At 41.3% G+C, this 18,493-nt stretch overlaps 1 protein-coding gene across 2 annotated transcripts in view; it reads left to right on the top strand.

The window, feature by feature from the left end:
• The window catches only part of cntn3a.1 (contactin 3a, tandem duplicate 1), an 81,043-nt gene that overhangs the window by 20,395 nt on the left and 42,155 nt on the right, over positions 1 to 18,493 (top strand). For both annotated transcript variants that reach the window (XM_084014846.1, XM_084014845.1), the window contains exons 3-5: positions 333 to 465; positions 3,642 to 3,817; positions 12,667 to 12,762. In XM_084014846.1, coding sequence (XP_083870972.1) covers positions 333 to 465; positions 3,642 to 3,817; positions 12,667 to 12,762 — 405 coding nt within the window. The remainder of the gene's footprint in view (positions 1 to 332; positions 466 to 3,641; positions 3,818 to 12,666; positions 12,763 to 18,493) is intronic.

The raw sequence follows: 18,493 nt of genomic DNA on the forward strand, positions 1-18,493 counted from the left end.
AATGAAATCATGTATACGTGTATATACTAGCGCAGCGTGCTTTTCGACAAGTCTGTACATTCAGATGCTTGCATTAAAGTTTTATGAAGGTTACCAGCTAATTTTTCTGTTCTCTTGAGATCTCCCAGCTTTTTATGACTAATATGAAAATTGCTCTGCTCACATAGCCATGCAAAACAGAGGTTTCATAGTGATTCACCAGCTCCTGTGCTGCACTGTTTCCACTTTGCTTCCTTCCTCTGTAACCCACCGTTATCGACTTACCAGAAAATTGTTTTTTCAGGATCAGCGGGACATCAAAGCTGATGTAGTTGTGTTGATTCTCCACCCAGGAAGCGGAGTCCTGCTGAGGCCCGTGTTCACCAAACAACCCGGCAGTGTGGTGTTTCCCCTCCAGCCTGGTGTGAATCGCAGAGAGGTGGTGTTTAGCTGTGAGGCCCAGGGACATCCACCGCCCTTCTACAGGTAACACCTCCAGGCATGGCTTTATACACGCACTTTTGGTTTCGCAGAACCTTTTTAATCGCTTTCAAGTGCAACAAGTGCTAAAAAAACAAGTGAGACTGGATGTATTGCCCCGAGAAAACTTTGCATTTGTGGACATTGTGGCTCACTGTCTGCATCATTTTGCATCACTGTCAGTCTTGTTTAATCAGAGAATTAATTAATCGGCCTCAGTTGTTTTCCCGTTGTATACTTGCATCGGTGGGTGGACGTTGATTCGCCATAGGAGCTCCCTGTCATCAGTATAACTGGAAAGATCAAGTGACCCAAGAGAATCAGGTACCCAAACTCTACTACTGCCGTTATCATGACAGAGATGGAGTGAGGATGAAAACACCGGTGGAGTGTATTTAACACACCAGATGTGGCAGAACATGCCCTTCTGTATCTCAGCTTCGGCTCACATTGCCAAAGGCCATCTGATTTGGAGGTTTTCCCGACACGAGATTCAAATAAGTCGATGGATGGAGCTGCAGAGAAACGGCTGCTGGCTCGTTCAGTACGCTGCCCTTGTGAAGTTGGGTCGAGCAATTGTGTTAGAAAACACATTGATGCCCAGTTGTTAAAGTGATAGCAAATGAAAACAGATGACAAACAATGATTTGCTTTCAGCGTATCAAGCGTATGAGCTATTAATTCATAATCTATCAAATGAGGCCACGTAGCTGTTGCACCCTTGTCAGTGTAATTAAATGCAAATTGCAAAACCAAGCATTTAATGTATAATAGGTTGAAACGATCCCTCCTAACACCAGCATCTGCAGCCTTTAATGTAGCTTAAAGATCCTTGGTGTTATTCCTAATGGGCACAAATTGAAATGAATGTACAAGATCTTATCACTGCGATCGGCTAGAATACGTATGAAGCAATCAGTCTTTATTTCACCGTCTGGATAGTCCTACTTTTTAGATGAAAACCAATTTATGAGTTCAGATCTGCACGTTTTTTTTTTCCCCCTCCTAAGTTCAAGTTCTGGATCCAATTTTGCTTTAATGAGCTCTATAATTACAGCAAGTTCCACCAACTGTGTCAGTTGATGTCGCACGTTGAGAAGTGGCTTAAAGATTGATCACAAGCTGTTATGATATCATACTTGTATCCTTTTTAACGACGGGCCTGATATTCAGATGGACATATTGCTGCATTGTTAGTGCAGTATACATCATAATGCTGCCATCGCCTCGGCTTTTTTTTAGCCAAAGGTCATTCGTGTCGGCTTTGGAAATGAGTTTCAGGTCTATGCGAGGTTCACGAGCGGGACACCATATGCTGAGTGGCTCTTCGCTGCTGCGTACGAAGGCAGGTCTCTTTCAGGGTCACCGAGGACAAATTAATTTGTCTAAGCCTTACCCGATGACTGCTAGCACATAAAGCTCCCACTCCAAGTTGTCACCATACACCCTTGATTTGTTTCATCTGGAGCTCTTGGACCAGTTCCAGCTGCAACACCAAATCACTAAATCAATCTAATCAGCCAATCTGCCGTTGAGCACCGCTCCGCCGCATATGTCCCTCCGTTCCCTCCCTTCAACTCTGCCTCCTGCCGTCTTTGTCTAAATCCTTCCCACTGAGGTAGAAAGTCAGGAATAGAAACCTCAAGCCTCCTTTTTTGCTCAAAGAGCTTTGGAAATCAAATCAAGACCAAGGAGCTAACATTCAACATAATTGTGCCTCATTTCTTCCGTTGGAAAGCTGTTTCTTGATGGTCTCCTTTTTGCAAGTGTCGCTTATTTTCTTCCTCTTTGACTATGATTCGGTTTGAGAATGAAAGTGCCATTTGACATTGTCTAGGTATAATACAGACAATTTCAACAAGCGATTGAGTTGATGCAATGTACCTGAATACATTTAGAAAGTTAGATTCTTCTTTTGCCTTTGCTGTTGAGAGTGAATAGAGTCTTCTCGTCTACATCATCATATAGGAGGTTTGTGTTATGATGGAGAGATTGAATATAAGTTGAGAGACAGGTAACATTGTTTTTAGGTTGTTTGAACAATTTCACTGATTGTGGTGTTATTGTTGCAGGCTAATCAGCATTTTGTAAGAATATAAAACAAAGGCACATTCATTTACTTTACTTAATATGATTTATGAGTCATGAATTTATTTATTTTTCTAAATTACATTTGAGCCATCATCTCCCTGTTAATGATTCATTTTTTCCCGACTTTGTAAAGCACTTTGTAACGTCTGTTTCAATACGAGTGCTATGAATAAATCATTGATTACCCTTCTGGCGTTTAATAATAATGACGATTGAGAATCTACCGCAATGATGGTTTGCAGGGTGATGAATTTGGTGTATGGACACTACAAATAGCCACAGCCCTGCGCGATGAACCGAGCCTGTGTGACAAAGTCGGTGAAATTACACTTTTTATTTGCCATATTTGTCATTGAAAGGTCTAATGAGTGGTGGAGTATCAATATGCAAACGTGAGTTTAAGGGTGTTTCTACATCCACACTTGACTAACTGTGGGTGTGGAAATGAGGCTTGTGCGTGTGAACTCAGGGCCACAATGACTGAGATTTATAAAGCAGAATCAGGTCAACGTGCAGGCAGCTTCATAAATCTGAAGAAAAGAACCCGTATGCATGTTTCTGTCTTAGTGCGTTCACAGTTTTAGTCATGTTTTCTCAGAGCTTCATGCATCCGACCCTCGGTGTTGGCCCCCTGTCTGGTAATCACTATGATTGGAGGGGAGGTTTTTGATTCTTGGTGTTTTCATTGATGGACAAACAGGCTGAAAAGAAACAGAATAGTCAGAGTGACTGTAGAACATTTGAATTTTTGAGTAAGAGATGTGCTTGAAGTGAGAAAAAGCCTGAAAAGAAATTAACGAACGGCTTTTTGAATTGACTGTTGCTGATTGCTCATCCTTTCAGTTGTATTAATTTGGTTTTGCTGCAGCACACATCAGACTGTTATGTCTGTCTGCTTTCTCCATGAAGCAGACAGACAGACAGACAGACAGACAGACAGACAGACAGAATACTGGGATTATCTATATTTTACATTAATTGGACTCTTTGCATCAGCGTCAGTTAGTCTGAAAAATGGGTATGACAAGGTTATCATAAAACGTATTATATTAAGGATTTTTATGTTGTGTATCACATGTTTATATTTCCAGGTGGAGGCTCAATGAGTCTTTCATCTTGCCCAGACCAGGATCCCGTTACTCTCTCATGGGGGGAAACCTACACATCAGCCATCTGAATAAAGAGGAAGATGTTGGCATCTATCAGTGTCTGGCATCCAACTCTTTTGGCACCATCGTCAGCAGAGAGGCCAGTCTGCACATCGCATGTAAGTCCATGTTTAATTCCACCAAACAATGTGCAAATATATTAGTTTTGTTAAATTGTCTTTGGCAAATTGTATTTTCTTCCAGTTTGGTTAGTTTAGTTCAGCCTCAATTCAACTTTGGTTGTTTTGAGTTGAGTTCAGCCTTAGAAAGTAAAAGTTTCCCTCAACATCAGACATTCCGGTTTGCTGAAAGTATAATGACCCAGTAGGGTTCTCTGAAATTGTTTGCTGTCAGACCTGATCTTCTCAAACAACAAAAAACAACCAGCAACAAGAGATTCTTACAATGGGCTGATACTATTAAAGTTACTAATGAGAAAACACAACCGAACCGGCCATGTCACGGTGTGTTTTTATCCTTTAACCCTGATTAAGGCTCCAGTGCTGCTGTTTACTCTATTAAACTTCTCACACCCCTGTGATGATTGTGTGGTCGGCCTTGACAGACCCCCCCCCCAGTAGTTGATGCTTTACAGCCCTTCATCCATCACATTTTATAAGAGCAGAGTCGAAGGCATCTCTGATGGCAAGGTGAACTTGAGGCCTCCACTCTTGATGGGCAGCCCGTATCAAATGACAGCCCTGATATCTGTGAACAGATGGTGCAGCGAGATTGAATTCTGATGTCTGTTTCTCTGCCGGAGCAGATGCAGAGATGATCCTTGGCAGGGAGAGCAGAGGGGTATCCATCTTGCCATGGTTTGGTACTTCTTTGTCACAGAGCAGCATTAAATCTGCAGCATATAGTGCACATCCGTGCCCTGAGTTGCCAGCAGGCCGTTGATCATATTCACATTTCCTATCAATTTTCGAGGCCTGACCCGAACTGTATGTCATCGTGATCGGTCTCATCCATTGCCCGGGCCTGACCTGAGACCTGCTGCTTTTGTCAACAGATGAGGACAAGCATCAGTGCTGATGTGTCATACATCTTATTTAGTGCCCCTCGGTTTAACTTAATTAAGTGTGCTCTATGATTGAGTGGGTCCGGGGTCAAGGGAATAATTCACCAAGGAGCAACCTGTTATGAGAGTCAGTATCATGTCATTTGTAACGGACTCTGACTCAGAGTAGCTCAATATGCTCTTTCACACACCGAGGGGCTTGAAGCGCTCTCTGTCTTGTAATAACTGTGAGACAAAGACCAAAGTAAAAGCCATAAATAAAGAACATGCAGGGATATAAAATGACATGTTGCAGGTAAATCTCACACGGTCTGGGAGTCTGAAGCCAATGCTTTTGTACCTTCTTTAACAGTGTAATCTATATATCGGGATTTATTCATAGACGTCCCGGCTGAAGTGGCGAACAACATAAATGTCTACTATTTGCACCAACTAACGATGTGCCATAACATCAAACGTGTACTGCATGGATGTGTGCACACATACCAGTTAAGATAGCCTACATGCTTAATCCTCTGGAGGATGGATGACATAACAGTGTCTGTTGCCATCTGGTAGGGGTTTAAAACTCTAAAAGTATAAATGTTCTTGATCCTGTTGACAATACAGACGTGAATGTTTGAACGGTCCTGCTGGGAGTGCAGGAAAGAATAATCTTGTTGGTTGTCGAGCCAGATTGAATTTTCTAATTCTCAAGGGATATTTATGGCGTTAAGTATAAGGACTTTCACTGAAGCAAGATGCAACGTTATACAACAGATTTGAAGAACCTGCAATACAGGCAAAGTGTATGAAGTAAAGTGAGAACGTGCTGCTGCCTAAACGCTGTGCTGCTTATAGAGCCATGAGGGTAACAATGTGTTTAATGAAGGGTGAAATAGCTGTATTTATGAGAGCAATGCAGGATGTGACTCCCTTGTATCTTGGTGCCGATGATTTCTCCTATCAAGTTCACTCCTGTAATTGCACATAATTTGCATCTTTTTCTTAATGGCTTTAGTCTAACCTAACTACCTTATCTGTGTAATTACTTTGCAAGATTTCCATCTCTTGTTTTTTTTGCTTTCTTTCATCTCCTTCAGCTCTGTGCTCTTTATCCATTGATTTTGCCTCGGGTGAAAATTAAGTCTGTTTTGAGCCGGAAGGCATCCGAGGAAAGGGACAATAACATTTATCGTCAGCGTTGTGATGCTAAGTGCTCAATCTGGGTTTCAAATCCTCTTAAAGGCCACGACGGCAGTGGGCATTTTTCTGAATGCACCACATCACAACGGTGTGGTAATTGCCAGGAGACACCAGCGGTAACACTTTGTAAGAATTAGGGCCCTTTGATGTTCATCACTGCTCAAATATCATGTGTCACTCACCGTTAGCGCTTCACTGCATGCTTCACTGAGGACGAGTGGAGGGAAGATGAGAAGCAGACGAAGATGTGGGGAGATGATGCACCAGTATTCTTCTTCTTCTTTTTTTTACCTTCATGCTAACATGTTTATATAACTGTTAATTACAGCAGTGAAAAGTAGATAAATGTAGCCACAAATCTGTTTCCATGGTAGCAGGATAATTCAAAGGGCTAATAATCCTTTCTGTAATTTCCACAAACTTCTTGATGTAACTCATAGATATTGTAAACATTATTCATGTTTTTTTTAATCAAATTTTATTTGTGTAGCACTTATCAAGCATAGTTTTCCAACAAAAACGATCAACAAGAGCACATAACTACCTGTACCAGTTTGCAGCACACCTTTCAAGATTTAGAATGCACCCTTCATACCTTTTTAAGTCATTCAGGAAAAGTAACTGGTTCAGTAAAAAAGCTTTATAAAAGCGATCGCATAAGCGGGCAAAGATGAAAAATCAGAGAATGTCATCACATTAAAATTGGTTCCAAGGCTCTTGCCATTTGCTTTTTGGCTACAGCTGGATGGGAGGTGACTGACTCACTGGCAACTCACAGAAACAAACTCTGCTGCTCCAAGAAAGACATTTTTGGCATTTGTGTCTTTTTCTATAGTTTCATTTTATTCATTACTGTGAGGATGGCAATGTTAGTTGGCTTGTTAATTCTACACATTTGGTCCAGTGTAAAACATTTTGGTCATTAGATGGATGTGTTTAGATAAAACTCTGGTATTTTATCTTCGTCCGCCAGCTGGTTGAATTTTAAACTTTATCACAAACTACAATAAAATCCAATCACTAAATTCCAATGATCTTTATTTGTTACTACATGATGTTATACCCAGTCCAGGTCTTTTGGGATGGAATGATAGAGACACCGTATCATATTATTCTAAATTCGTTTAAAATAAAACAATGCTCTTTGGTTTAGGGGATAAAAGCCGAAGGGTTCATAGCTCATTATGGTTATTTATTTTATTTGTTTAGCTTTGACTAAATTCTATCCAAACCAGCTGTAGCTCACATCGGAAATACAGAATTACTCCTGAATGGGCACACATTATACTTCAAATGAAGTCTATTTTGGAAAGTTTTAAAAACTCTTCATCCTTTTCGTCCCAATGGTTACATGACAAATGTAGCCACATCCCAAATTGCCCCCGAGCTCATACTCCAACAGAACGGCTTCAATTTTTCTCCTCTACAATCACCTCTCATTCATTACAATGCTCACGTGGATGTAGCTCGAACAAAAAAAATGCAAATTCACATCCAATTTCATGGATCTGAAAGCACTCAAAATAGCCTGAACCCTGCCATGGAGAAGCACATGGAGGTGCAGAGCCGTGATGGGCTTGATAAGATGATCCACGGGGTGCAGAACAGCTTGGGTTGTCAGGCGTTGTTGGCTTTTAGTGTGTCTAGCTCATTTACACCCCACCATACTCCAAAGGAATATTGATCAGAGCTCCACTCTCAGTGTGAGTTGAACAACTCTGATATTTGGTAATGTGCGAGTCTGATTTTAGATGAGAGTTGAATCTAGTCCTGTCATGTCAAAAAAGGGCCATGGTGGGCAAAAGGCACCCAATGTCTGGCCCTGTAGTACTTTGTCATTATTGTAAAACATTTGATTTGATTCACTGTTTTTCTAACCCAATTTAGTTCTCCCTGCAGCTATCACACACACACACACACACACACACACACACACACACACACACACACACACACACACACACACACACACACACACACACACACACACACACACACACACAGATGCTTGTTAGAAGCAGATGGCTCATATGAGCTGTTTCACTTAGTGGTAAAGAGTGGATAAGAGGAGTTGTTGCTTGGTAATTGTGCAAACAGTTGACTTAGAGAAGACTGTTTTCATCTGTGAATGAAGTCTGTTCTTTTTGTTCAAAGTTGAGAACCTTCTTCAGCTTTGCAGCTGGTAAGTTCACACCAAATTATAAGTGTGTTATATTCATGATTTTTAAAGAAATAAAATACACTAATGGACATGTTATATAAATTGAAAACCTACTCCATACATGCATACTGGAAGATACATTTTAAACAACTTTTCCTGTTTGTCTCTGTGTGTACTGTGTTGGACTACCAAGTCTCTCAATGGTTGCCCAATACAGACTGAATCAATCCCAGCTTGCGTTGCTAAAACTGGGTGGAAAACATGATGGACAACCCTTCAAATTGGGCCGGCCCCTTGCAGAGGTCGCGCTCTTGCTTGTAGACGATTCACTCACTGTTGCTGCTGTTCGAAGTAAAAAACCAACAAAAAAACAAAATCTCAAAGCTCTTCTCCCGCCAGTAAACGGCTCCAGAATATGACTCGTGGTTGTGGGCTGCGCCCTAGAAGACATTGACCAATGGCAGTGCGTTATCCCCACTTGGCGCCCCGACACATAACCACATGTGTAAATAAGGCAGCAGTTCGTCCATTGCATTTGCAAATCCCTAGACATTTGGAAGGTGGAGATCTCCCAGAACTAGCTGTTTGTTATATGTGTGAATGTTGATTGATGTTTTCACTTCAGTTACTGTATTGTCTTATGCCTGCTCTTATGTAAAGCACTTTATTGCTCATTTTGTCAAGTTATATATACAGAAACTATTACAAATTGTTATTATAATTGTTTATTATAATTCTCCAGGTGGTCTCTTGTTTCCTCCTTCAAGGAAGGGTTTTTCTACCAGAGGCCTGGGAGCCTGAACATATATATATATATATATACAGGGTTCGACAATAACGGTTGCCCGATTGCCCGGGGCAAGTAAAAATAACCGGCGGGCAGGTAGAACCTGTTCAGACTTGCCCGGTCGGGCAAGCACAAACTCCGACAAATTCGTATCATCTGTCTGCTGCTGTGGAGGCGGCAGTTGCAGTGTGCTGGTTTTTTTTTTTTTTTTTGTGTGTGCTTCGATTGGCTATGGTACAGACACACCAACTCCGGCAGCGACGCAACGGACCGTCGAACGCACCCGCGAGTTCTGTGTTCAAGTTGGATCAATTGGATAGACGTCCTGCGAAGTGGGCGGGACTTGAGTTTTGCTCTGCCGTTTCCAACATGGCGGCCGGGCCACAAACGATCTCATTTTACAGTTAAACTACACGCTACAGCATGTTTCTGAAAACATTTGAGGCGGGAAATGTGTAGTGCAGTAACAGAATCTGGATTCATATTTGATCAACACTGCCTAGTTTGATAGTTTGAACGAAGTTTCTGGAGCCGGCGGCATTGCGTTGGACGGACGGCATTTGCATAAAGTTCAATCCATCGAACTTTATGCAAATTCACGTACGGCGAGAGGGCCGCCAATTCGACGTGCCGTATCCATCATGCGGAGCTCCTGCTCTACATAGACAATGAATGGGATCCGTTGACTTGACGTCTGCTGCCGGAGTTGGTGTGTCTGTACGAGCCTCTGTGCTGACGTGCTGACGTACCGACGCAGACGTACGGTGACGTTGTTTCACTTCCGCGGGAACGACAGCTATCGCAAACAAAATTTAGACAGCCATAGCAAGTCACTTCCTCACCTGGCCTGCGTACAGGCTAAAAAACACCGAAATGTTCCCGGACCGATGGACCGTTGTGTCCAAAGACTCTACCTGGAGAGCCACAACCAGATAAAAAAATGTCTAACGACAGCTTATCATGCCGCCAAAACGGAGCAGCCGTTCACGCAGTATGCATCTCTTCTAAATCTCCAGACGACAAATGGAGTGGACGTCGGGTCAAGATACAATGTCACAACATTTCTTTCATTGGTTGGAAGAGAGCAGGGAGAAGTTTCATATGAAATGTAATGACAAATGAAAAATAAAAACAGCTTTCTGACAGAAGAAGTGTTGTGTAGTGTCGTCTACAGTCAACAGATAATGGATTTTAGTAAGATATAAGTCTTGAAGAAAATTTGCACAACACCGCGGCGCCACAAAAAGAACCTCTTAGGCAGGGCAAGTAAGAATTTAGGCAGGGCAAGTAGATTTGAAAAGTACTTGCCCGACGGGCAAGTAGGAAAAAACCTTAACGTCGGACCCTGATATATATATCATACATACATACACACATGCAGACCTATTTTCTGTCTCAGGAACCACACACGAATCTCAGCAACTGTAGCGGATTATTTCCTATCAGTATTCACATGACAACATTGTGCAGGATGGGAACTCAAGCCAAACGATTCACAACTTCAAACTCTTCAGCGGTTGTGCTACTGCAGCTGCTGGGACACACGTACCATCTGACTCAGCAGGTAGTGGCCCAGCCAGTTCAGCCACGGTTTAATGTAATTTAATGTAGTCAGATAGCTTGCTTGCCTGCTCACTGAACCTAAACAGTATGTTGAGGAAATTGAAAAAATGGAGCAACTTAAAAAGAAGCCAAGAAAAACCATAGTGGCTATAAGGCAATGGTGGTCTGTTGTTGGTTATTTAACGGATGTTAATGAAATTTTGTCCAGAGGAGAAATCCTATGAATTATGATCATCGCCTGCATACGTCTCCAGCAACACTGGCAGGTTGACATTTGTGGTTTTAAGAGAAATGTCTCAATAAACTCAGCAGACAATTTAACATGTCACAGTATAAAAAAAAGAAAAATAGATTTGAATTTAAAGAAGAAAGTCAATGGTATTTCACATGCGAGCTAAATAAGGAAGGTTGTTTATGTATTTATGGTTCCAGGACCAGCAGGAAATATGGATGGGTGCTCATTTAACATGGTTAATTGAAGTTGCCAATAACCAATAAAATGCATGGAAAACGAACTGCATGACGTCAGTTGTGATCCTCTTTTTCCATCATTGGCGGTCACTGTGCTTCTTGATTACTTGCCCTTCTTCACTTACATTAGTTTTTTGTTTATTCTTCTTCGGACTGGAAGTTGAATGGTCTTCTTTCTCTGCCTGTTGATCCTCCTTTGTGAGTCAGCAGTAATGAAATGTACAAATGTAAACACTTTACACTAGAGGGGAGCCTGAGGCCCCGTTTACACGAGGACGCTTGCAAATAAAAACGACAAAATATTTTATCGGAAGTGCCTTTCGTTTAGACGGTGACGGCATTTTTGGGGCTTAAAAACGCAACAATCTGAAACCACCCTCCAGAGTGGAAAACTTGAATACGCTCCGTCGTAGCGTTTCCGTCTACACTGCCAAGACGCAAAACTCTGCTCAGATCTGCTCACGACGCGTACGCGTTTACGTCACGTTTTGGTTTTTGCTGCGCAGATTAGAGAAGAAGGAAGATAAAAAGATGAATTTTGCGCGGGAATGTCGCCACAGACACGGAGATCCTATTTCTGGGCAAAGCAGCAACTAAAAGCACTTTCATTAGTGGGTCATGTGACCAATCACCATTGTTTTAACTCACTCTTTGATAGATAGTAACTTAAAAGACAATTAAATAGATGAAAATGTTACAGAGTACAACTTTAAGCATTACATACACAAATTCTTGCTTTTACAAACATTTCCCACATAAACTGAATAAAATGTATGAATCCATTTCTGGCCTTCCCTTCAAGAGCATTATCTCATCTAGATGGATCTACAGTATAGCTGGCTCCCTGGTCCAGAGGGACCTGGACCCTAACTGAGCTCAGTCTGTCCATGCACAGAGAGGTTTTATGCTATTGTTCCGCATGGATCAGCCATAGATTTAAAATTGGCCACTGACGCATCCACACAATCTGTCTGCACCAAATATGAGAAGAACTTAATGAGCTACTCACTAATTTGTGAAGTCATATGGAAGCTTTCTGCTCAATCTTTTGTAAAAAAAAAGCTGCTTTCATTTGTGATAATGTAAGACTACCGGATGCGGTTTTCCATTACTCACGAGGTCTGCAAAATCCCCATACTGTATGTATTATGCAGTGGCTCATCCTGCCGCCCTTGTACACAGGAGGTGTTGGTTTTGCATTCTTTCTCCCTGTTTTTGAATTCAGTCTTGATTATGTCATTATATGGCAGCCGCATTTGGCTACACTGCGTGAGATATTTCCAAGAGTCGCAGCAGGCGTGTAAAAAAAGCAAAAGCGTTCAAGGATTGCTGTCTCTATTTGCTTTCTCTCAGCAGGTTGTCAACAAGTAATCGGTCTCCATACAAATGGTGGTTCAGTCTTAGTCATTTAATTGTTACTGGTCTGTGTGCAGTGGATGAAACACAGAAAGTGATAACAATTCACAGTTCCAATTAAATCCACTCATGTGTGACTTATACTTGAGGAATTGCTTTCTGCCACAGTCAGAAGTGTTTAGGTCTTCACAGCACTTTGTCTGCATTTATGCAAACATAGCATGCTTCGTGAAAATATGCAAAAGTTCTGCATCACACGGTGTTGAACTCGGGTGTGGAGCAGTGTTGGAACCAGAAATGAAATTATTTTATGTACTCGTAGTGCATTTTTACCTTCGTAAACAACTCGGCAGGTCCCGTGTGCTTTTTAAAAGAATGCATTTATGTATTTATTTAGTCTTTTTTCTAATGCGTTTACCAGACTTGGAGAACTTCAAGACCCAGAGAAGAAGTCCAGTGAGGGTTCGTGAAGGCCAAGGTGTGGTCCTACTGTGTGGCCCGCCGCACCACTCTGGAGGTAAGGCAGCCTTTGTTTTTTTTATTGTGTGAAGATGTTTTTGTTGCAATTAGACAAATTGGTAATTTGCTGCTCAACAAGTGTGGACTCATCTGCGTCGTGTTTATCTGTACAAAGTGGAAGTCAAGCACGTTCTCGCTCTCCCCCTCATATTTCCTGCTTGTTTGTTTGTGTTGTTGAGGTCAGTGGAGTGAGTAATTTTTTACTTTGGGACACTCTGGCCTGTCAGCCTGATTTTTAATGGGGGCGAGGAAAAAGTTTGGCATGCAGACTGGAGAGGCTGTCCGTGGCTGGGGCGCTGCCAGGCTGAGTAATAGAGCTTCTCTCTGAAGGCGCTTTGTGTGCTTCACATCGGCCCTTTGCATCCATGACATTATCATCGGGACTTAGCATCCAGTGCCATTAACTCCCACACGGGGGTCTGGAGTCAGGGTTTGACTTCTACCAGCAAGCAAGGCTGAATGCAATTCTCCAATGGTGGAAAATCTGGATGTGCTGTAACATACTAAAGATAGCAGGGGTTGGAGGGGGGGTTTAAAAAGCAGTGACTCCTATATTTTCTTTGGCAGTCTCTTATGGTACGTCAAAAGAGAATGGTTTGAATTTCCACTAACTGGTACTTCAAGTTAACTCTTAATATAATATTGTTTGTGTTAAGAAGATGTGGTTACTATTATTTATATTGATTTTACTTATCTGGAATGTGTTTCTCCTGGTTAAGGTGGGGAAATTATTGAATAAGTTTGGTGGAATCAGAACATGACAATTTCATCTTATAATTTCACTCAATTCTGTTGAATAATTGCAGCAGTAGTATATAGTAGTAAGGTTTATCAAGTATATATAGTTAAAAGCAGTTTACCAGCTGCAACATTAAAGGGAGGAACACATTCATGCATGAAGAATTATAATCCAGTGATATAGACCATAACTTTAAATATTTTTTGATGCCAATACCTTTGTAGTCTTTCGCTTTTGAATGCCTGAGATTTGTAAATTGTATTTTTACACTGTACTTTAGTATATAATGTGATCATTAACAGTCCAACAGAGGGCTTGAGTCTGCACAAGGGGGTGCTGTGAAGCTGACATGGCTGGAGCCGCTGTGAAGGAATTCCACTGGGAGAGGGCCAACCACCATTGACAAGTGTACAAATATTATAGGTCCATTATGAAACTGTGGTTAGACAAACTTTGGCGGGCCGCCACAATCGAGGAATTTAATGGGAGACACTGCATTGTGATCGAAGATGGTCATTCTCATGGTCACTTACGTCTCATAATGTTCTACCACTCCAGAATTGATCAAAAATCCTTCCAAAATATCACATTAAGACACCAGGACAATGAGTGAGCACATCTCTTCTGGAAAATATTCAGAAACTCTGCAGTTGTTAATAAACGCAAGAAATGCCCCATATATCTTCTCTAGTTTGTGGTTGTTACGTTTCCTGAGGTTGTGATAATCGTAGAAGTCACAACAGGTCATTTTATACAGCGACTTTAAAAAATGGTCTCACTACATGAATTGGCTACTACATCATCACGTGTGAACACACAACAATCTCATATTGCCAGTCATATCCACATTATGCAATTCCAAGAGTGGAATTATGCAGAAATATTCAAATACCCCATTTATAGAATAGGCAAAAACAACACATTTATAATGCATGCAAAAAATTGCTTGGTTTCTGCCCTACACTGCATGACATTAGAATAAATTTGGCATGTCTGCAAAGGACACAGATCTGGAGATGAGAGGTCAAGGAAGCCCTTTCAAAAAATCACCACGGCAGTTTCCCCTCACCACAATTTACCCCACGTTCCCGACAAGCATGACATGGTGGGAACCAATGGATTCAGTAGATCGTCATGTTTCATGGGGTTTATTCTATGATGCATTCACTGCAGCCCCTTAAAGACTGTAGTCTGCTGGCCGGTATTGCTGGTGATCCTACTGGTCAGGGTAAGAATCGAGCAAAATTAGTTATTGAGGTTGTTTTTACATTTTTAAAGGGAGAGTTTTTTTTATATAATTTTCAGAGCATATTTATAATGGAATGAATGACCCCCAATGAGGGCATATGTTTAACTATACAGTGTGATATTAAAGGACAGACTTTAAAAACATGCACTCAAAGCTCTACTGGATGTTTTATATAAAATTATATAACTATGTTGGGATTGTTTGGGTTTTTCCACTAATTCATGCTGTGTGTTATTGTGCAAAATCATGGCGTTCGGCTGCTGCAGCGAGAATGGGGTGAGAATGTTTTTGTTTTTATTATAATAACACAGGCACCCGCAGACCTAAGAGTAGGCTTACATTTGTCCTGCTTTGTTCTGTATATTGTATAATGAGACATCGCACCTTGTGTTGACAAGAAACGCCGGGACAATGAGCCACATGCTTACATTTGGCAGCCTTGTAGTGTAATGCCTTTTTTTTTGTTTTGTTTTGTTTTAGACACATCCCCTGGTGGAAGGTGTCCAAATACCAACACACACTCCAGCCAGCTAAAAAACAAAACACCAGCATGTCAGGCTCGTTGGGGCTATAGTAGCGGTGTCATGACAGTGTCCACAAATATATTTGAAAGATTCTGGCAACAATAATATGAATATAGTTTATTCTTAGGAAAGCAGCAATGATCTCGTGTGCCATATGCAAAATTCTGTCTGGAAGCGTGATGCACTGTCCGTTGTAGAGGCAATCATGCAGACACCAGGCTAATGTTTACAATTTGGGAGAGGAAGATTGCCTCCTTTATGTGAGTGCATTGGCAAGGAAGCGTGGCGCTCCCCTGGCCAACCTTTGGGTTTGTAGCCACGAGTGCAGAAATGAGTCGACATTGACTGACTTCTACTTGGATGAGTTACACGTGCCAAAATCCTTTTGGGTAATCTGTACAAATTACACAAGCAGGCTGAACTCGTGTGTGCAAGCCGATCAGAGAGAGGCAGGGAGTTTTCAGTAACCAAGCATTAATTTATTCACTTGGAAATGTTTTGATGCAGTTTAATGAGTTGCCTTTGAGTCAACAAAATAATCGTGCTTGTTTGTGTGTTTAATGAATGCTGACGTCTGTGGCGGTTATATAATATTATTCATGGCTACATAATGTATGTTGCACACAGTTGGAAATGCTGTACAGGGCAAAGTTGTTGCAACAAAGTTCCATCTGTTTTAGTAGGTTAAGTCACGTGTGGTGGAGTTACAGATGTACGGCGCATGCATTTTCATGCATTTCTTTTTTGTTTTGTATCAAACTTAAAATGTCAAGACCTTGGGTTTGTTGTTCAGTTGATTTTCCTGTTTTAATTAGAAGTTCCCCACCATAGTCATCCATCCATGTTCCATCCTGTGTACATTTCATACTCGTGTTTTTTTAGTTATGTCCCTTTTAGGGTTTTTCTATTGCACTTTGCCTCAGCCAGCTTCCAGTTTTTGTTCCCTCTGCGTTTTTGATCAATTTGAGTTATTGAAAGCTCGCCTTTCATTTAATTTGACCTGCCTGACTTCTTTTTCTCCATTTGGGTCCTTTTTTGTATTCTATGTGACCTCACCATAATGGACCTGGCAGAATAATTTGAAAATTAACTTTCCTACACCCAAATACAAAAGAGCTCTCAGTCCTGACTACAAGGACGCTGCTAGTCTCCATTGTGCATAGAAAAACAAGGTTTTGAATTTAGGGGCTCTCAAAAGACAGGAATTATATAGGACAGCTGCTGCTCGGCTCTCATGGCGAATAGCCGTTCCAGAGGTCAGAAGATGCATAATGTCTAAATCCTACCTGCATTTTAAAGCATAGAAACACATCTGATGATGTATCTCATTGTATTAATTTAACAGCAGGTGAGAGCTCGTTTGATGTGAGAAACATCAAACCTTTGAAACTCTCATCCTCTAATCACGTGAATCATCGCCATGTTTTTTTTTCCCCCTCACACATGTTGTGCGTTAATGGCACAGCTTTTTCCTTTTCCATTATTAGTGATGGAAAGATTTGTTTGACCTTTCAACTGACAGATGGTTCTCCTGATCTTTTGTTGCTACACTCTCGTGCAATAGTGAGATATCGGGACACCATTTTTATTTAAATTAGCATTAAAAATGCAACATCTCTCTTGATAAACTAATTTTCATAACATTCGAGAGGCTCCCCCCCCCTCCTTCTGATGTTACACTTTGCTCAAAAGCTCCAGCTGCTTTGTTGTATCTGCAATCGTGCATATTTGACAACATCACACTTCACAGATGTTTACCAAGATGTATGCCACAGTGTTTGGGTAAGAATTTGACAAAATCTTCGGAGATGCGATATCTGGGTCTAGATGTTTCTGTCTTCAGGGAAGTGTTAATAGACTTATTCAATAATTCTCTTCAATAATTCATGTTCGTCTTGTCAGTCATTTGTTACAAAAACAAGCTCCTTTTTATTTAGACTCCCAACTCCCTGTGGACCTCCCTCCGACATGACACTGATCACTTGGGACTCGAGTCCTGGAGGGGTTGTTGTCAGAACCAACACTGTTACATTGCACCTGGCCCATATCTGTCACATCCAGTCTCTGACGACGCCTACCTGCTCTTACAAGGGAGTGGGCCATCCACGCTAGTATCTAATCTGAAGGCTGGCTAAATGTTTGCCATTATGAATTATATTCATCATGTTAAATGAGATTCAGAGAAAAGGCAATGCTTATTATATCACTGAGCAAAACTCCTGGTATAATTGGAGTAGATGCCTCCCCTGGTTATATGAAAATATTTTATTATGACTTTAGATTTCACAACTGTTTTATGTCTATCTACGACTCAATTTGTTATAGTGCCCCCCTGACTGATCAGTGTTAATAAAGTACATGAATGATGGTCCATAGTGAGGAAACCTGGCCACAGGGTCTAAGAAGGTGGTGGGCACAAACTATATCCAAATATTCTGTATTCAAATTAACTTGGCTTAACTCAGGAAAACTCAACCAGGATCAGCTAACTCTAACCACCAATAATAAAGAAGACAAACAAAGCTGGGCTATCACTGTGAGTCAGAAATATGTAAGTGACATTCATTTGTTTAAAAAATGTTCAATTGAATCACTGCAGTGGAAATAGAGCACATGGATGCATTATTAAAGCAACACAAATGTTTCCAAAATAGTTTCAGTGGTTCATCACCTCAAAACCGGGTGAACGGCACTTCCGCATTTGCTCTGCGGCCCTCTATCGGCTGTAACCGCACTATGTAACTTTGCCTCGTCGGGTAGCGGTTTTGTAGTTCTAATGAGACTACGAATTCTGTTGACGAATTAGACCTGCTTTACGGCAAGCGTTACAAAAGCCGGTAGGTGGAGGCTCTGCGTGGAGATCACTGGGAGAACACCCGGCAGGTGCGTGGAAGATACCTTGCAGCTAGGTAGTTTTTAAATTGGCGTCATGGCAGAGCATGACAAAGAAAGAGCTCATACAAGAGTGAATATCGGACAAGTCAAAATGCAAGAAGGACTGACTTGGCTTTGTTGCTGCTGGACTTGTAAATAATACCGGTAATCATTTTTTTCCAACAGTGTGCATCTGTGTACAATAAAATGTCAATTATTTTATTGGCTCGTGTTAGCTAAGGCATTAGCTATTGTGCTAATATATATGTAACTATCGCTATGGCTCATGTTAGCTAATCTTAGCTAAGACGTTAGCTACTCTACCTTGTCACTGGACATCGTT

Source organism: Eutrigla gurnardus (assembly GCF_963514095.1).
Source record: "Eutrigla gurnardus genome assembly, chromosome: 8".
Classification (NCBI taxonomy): domain Eukaryota; kingdom Metazoa; phylum Chordata; class Actinopteri; order Perciformes; family Triglidae; genus Eutrigla; species Eutrigla gurnardus.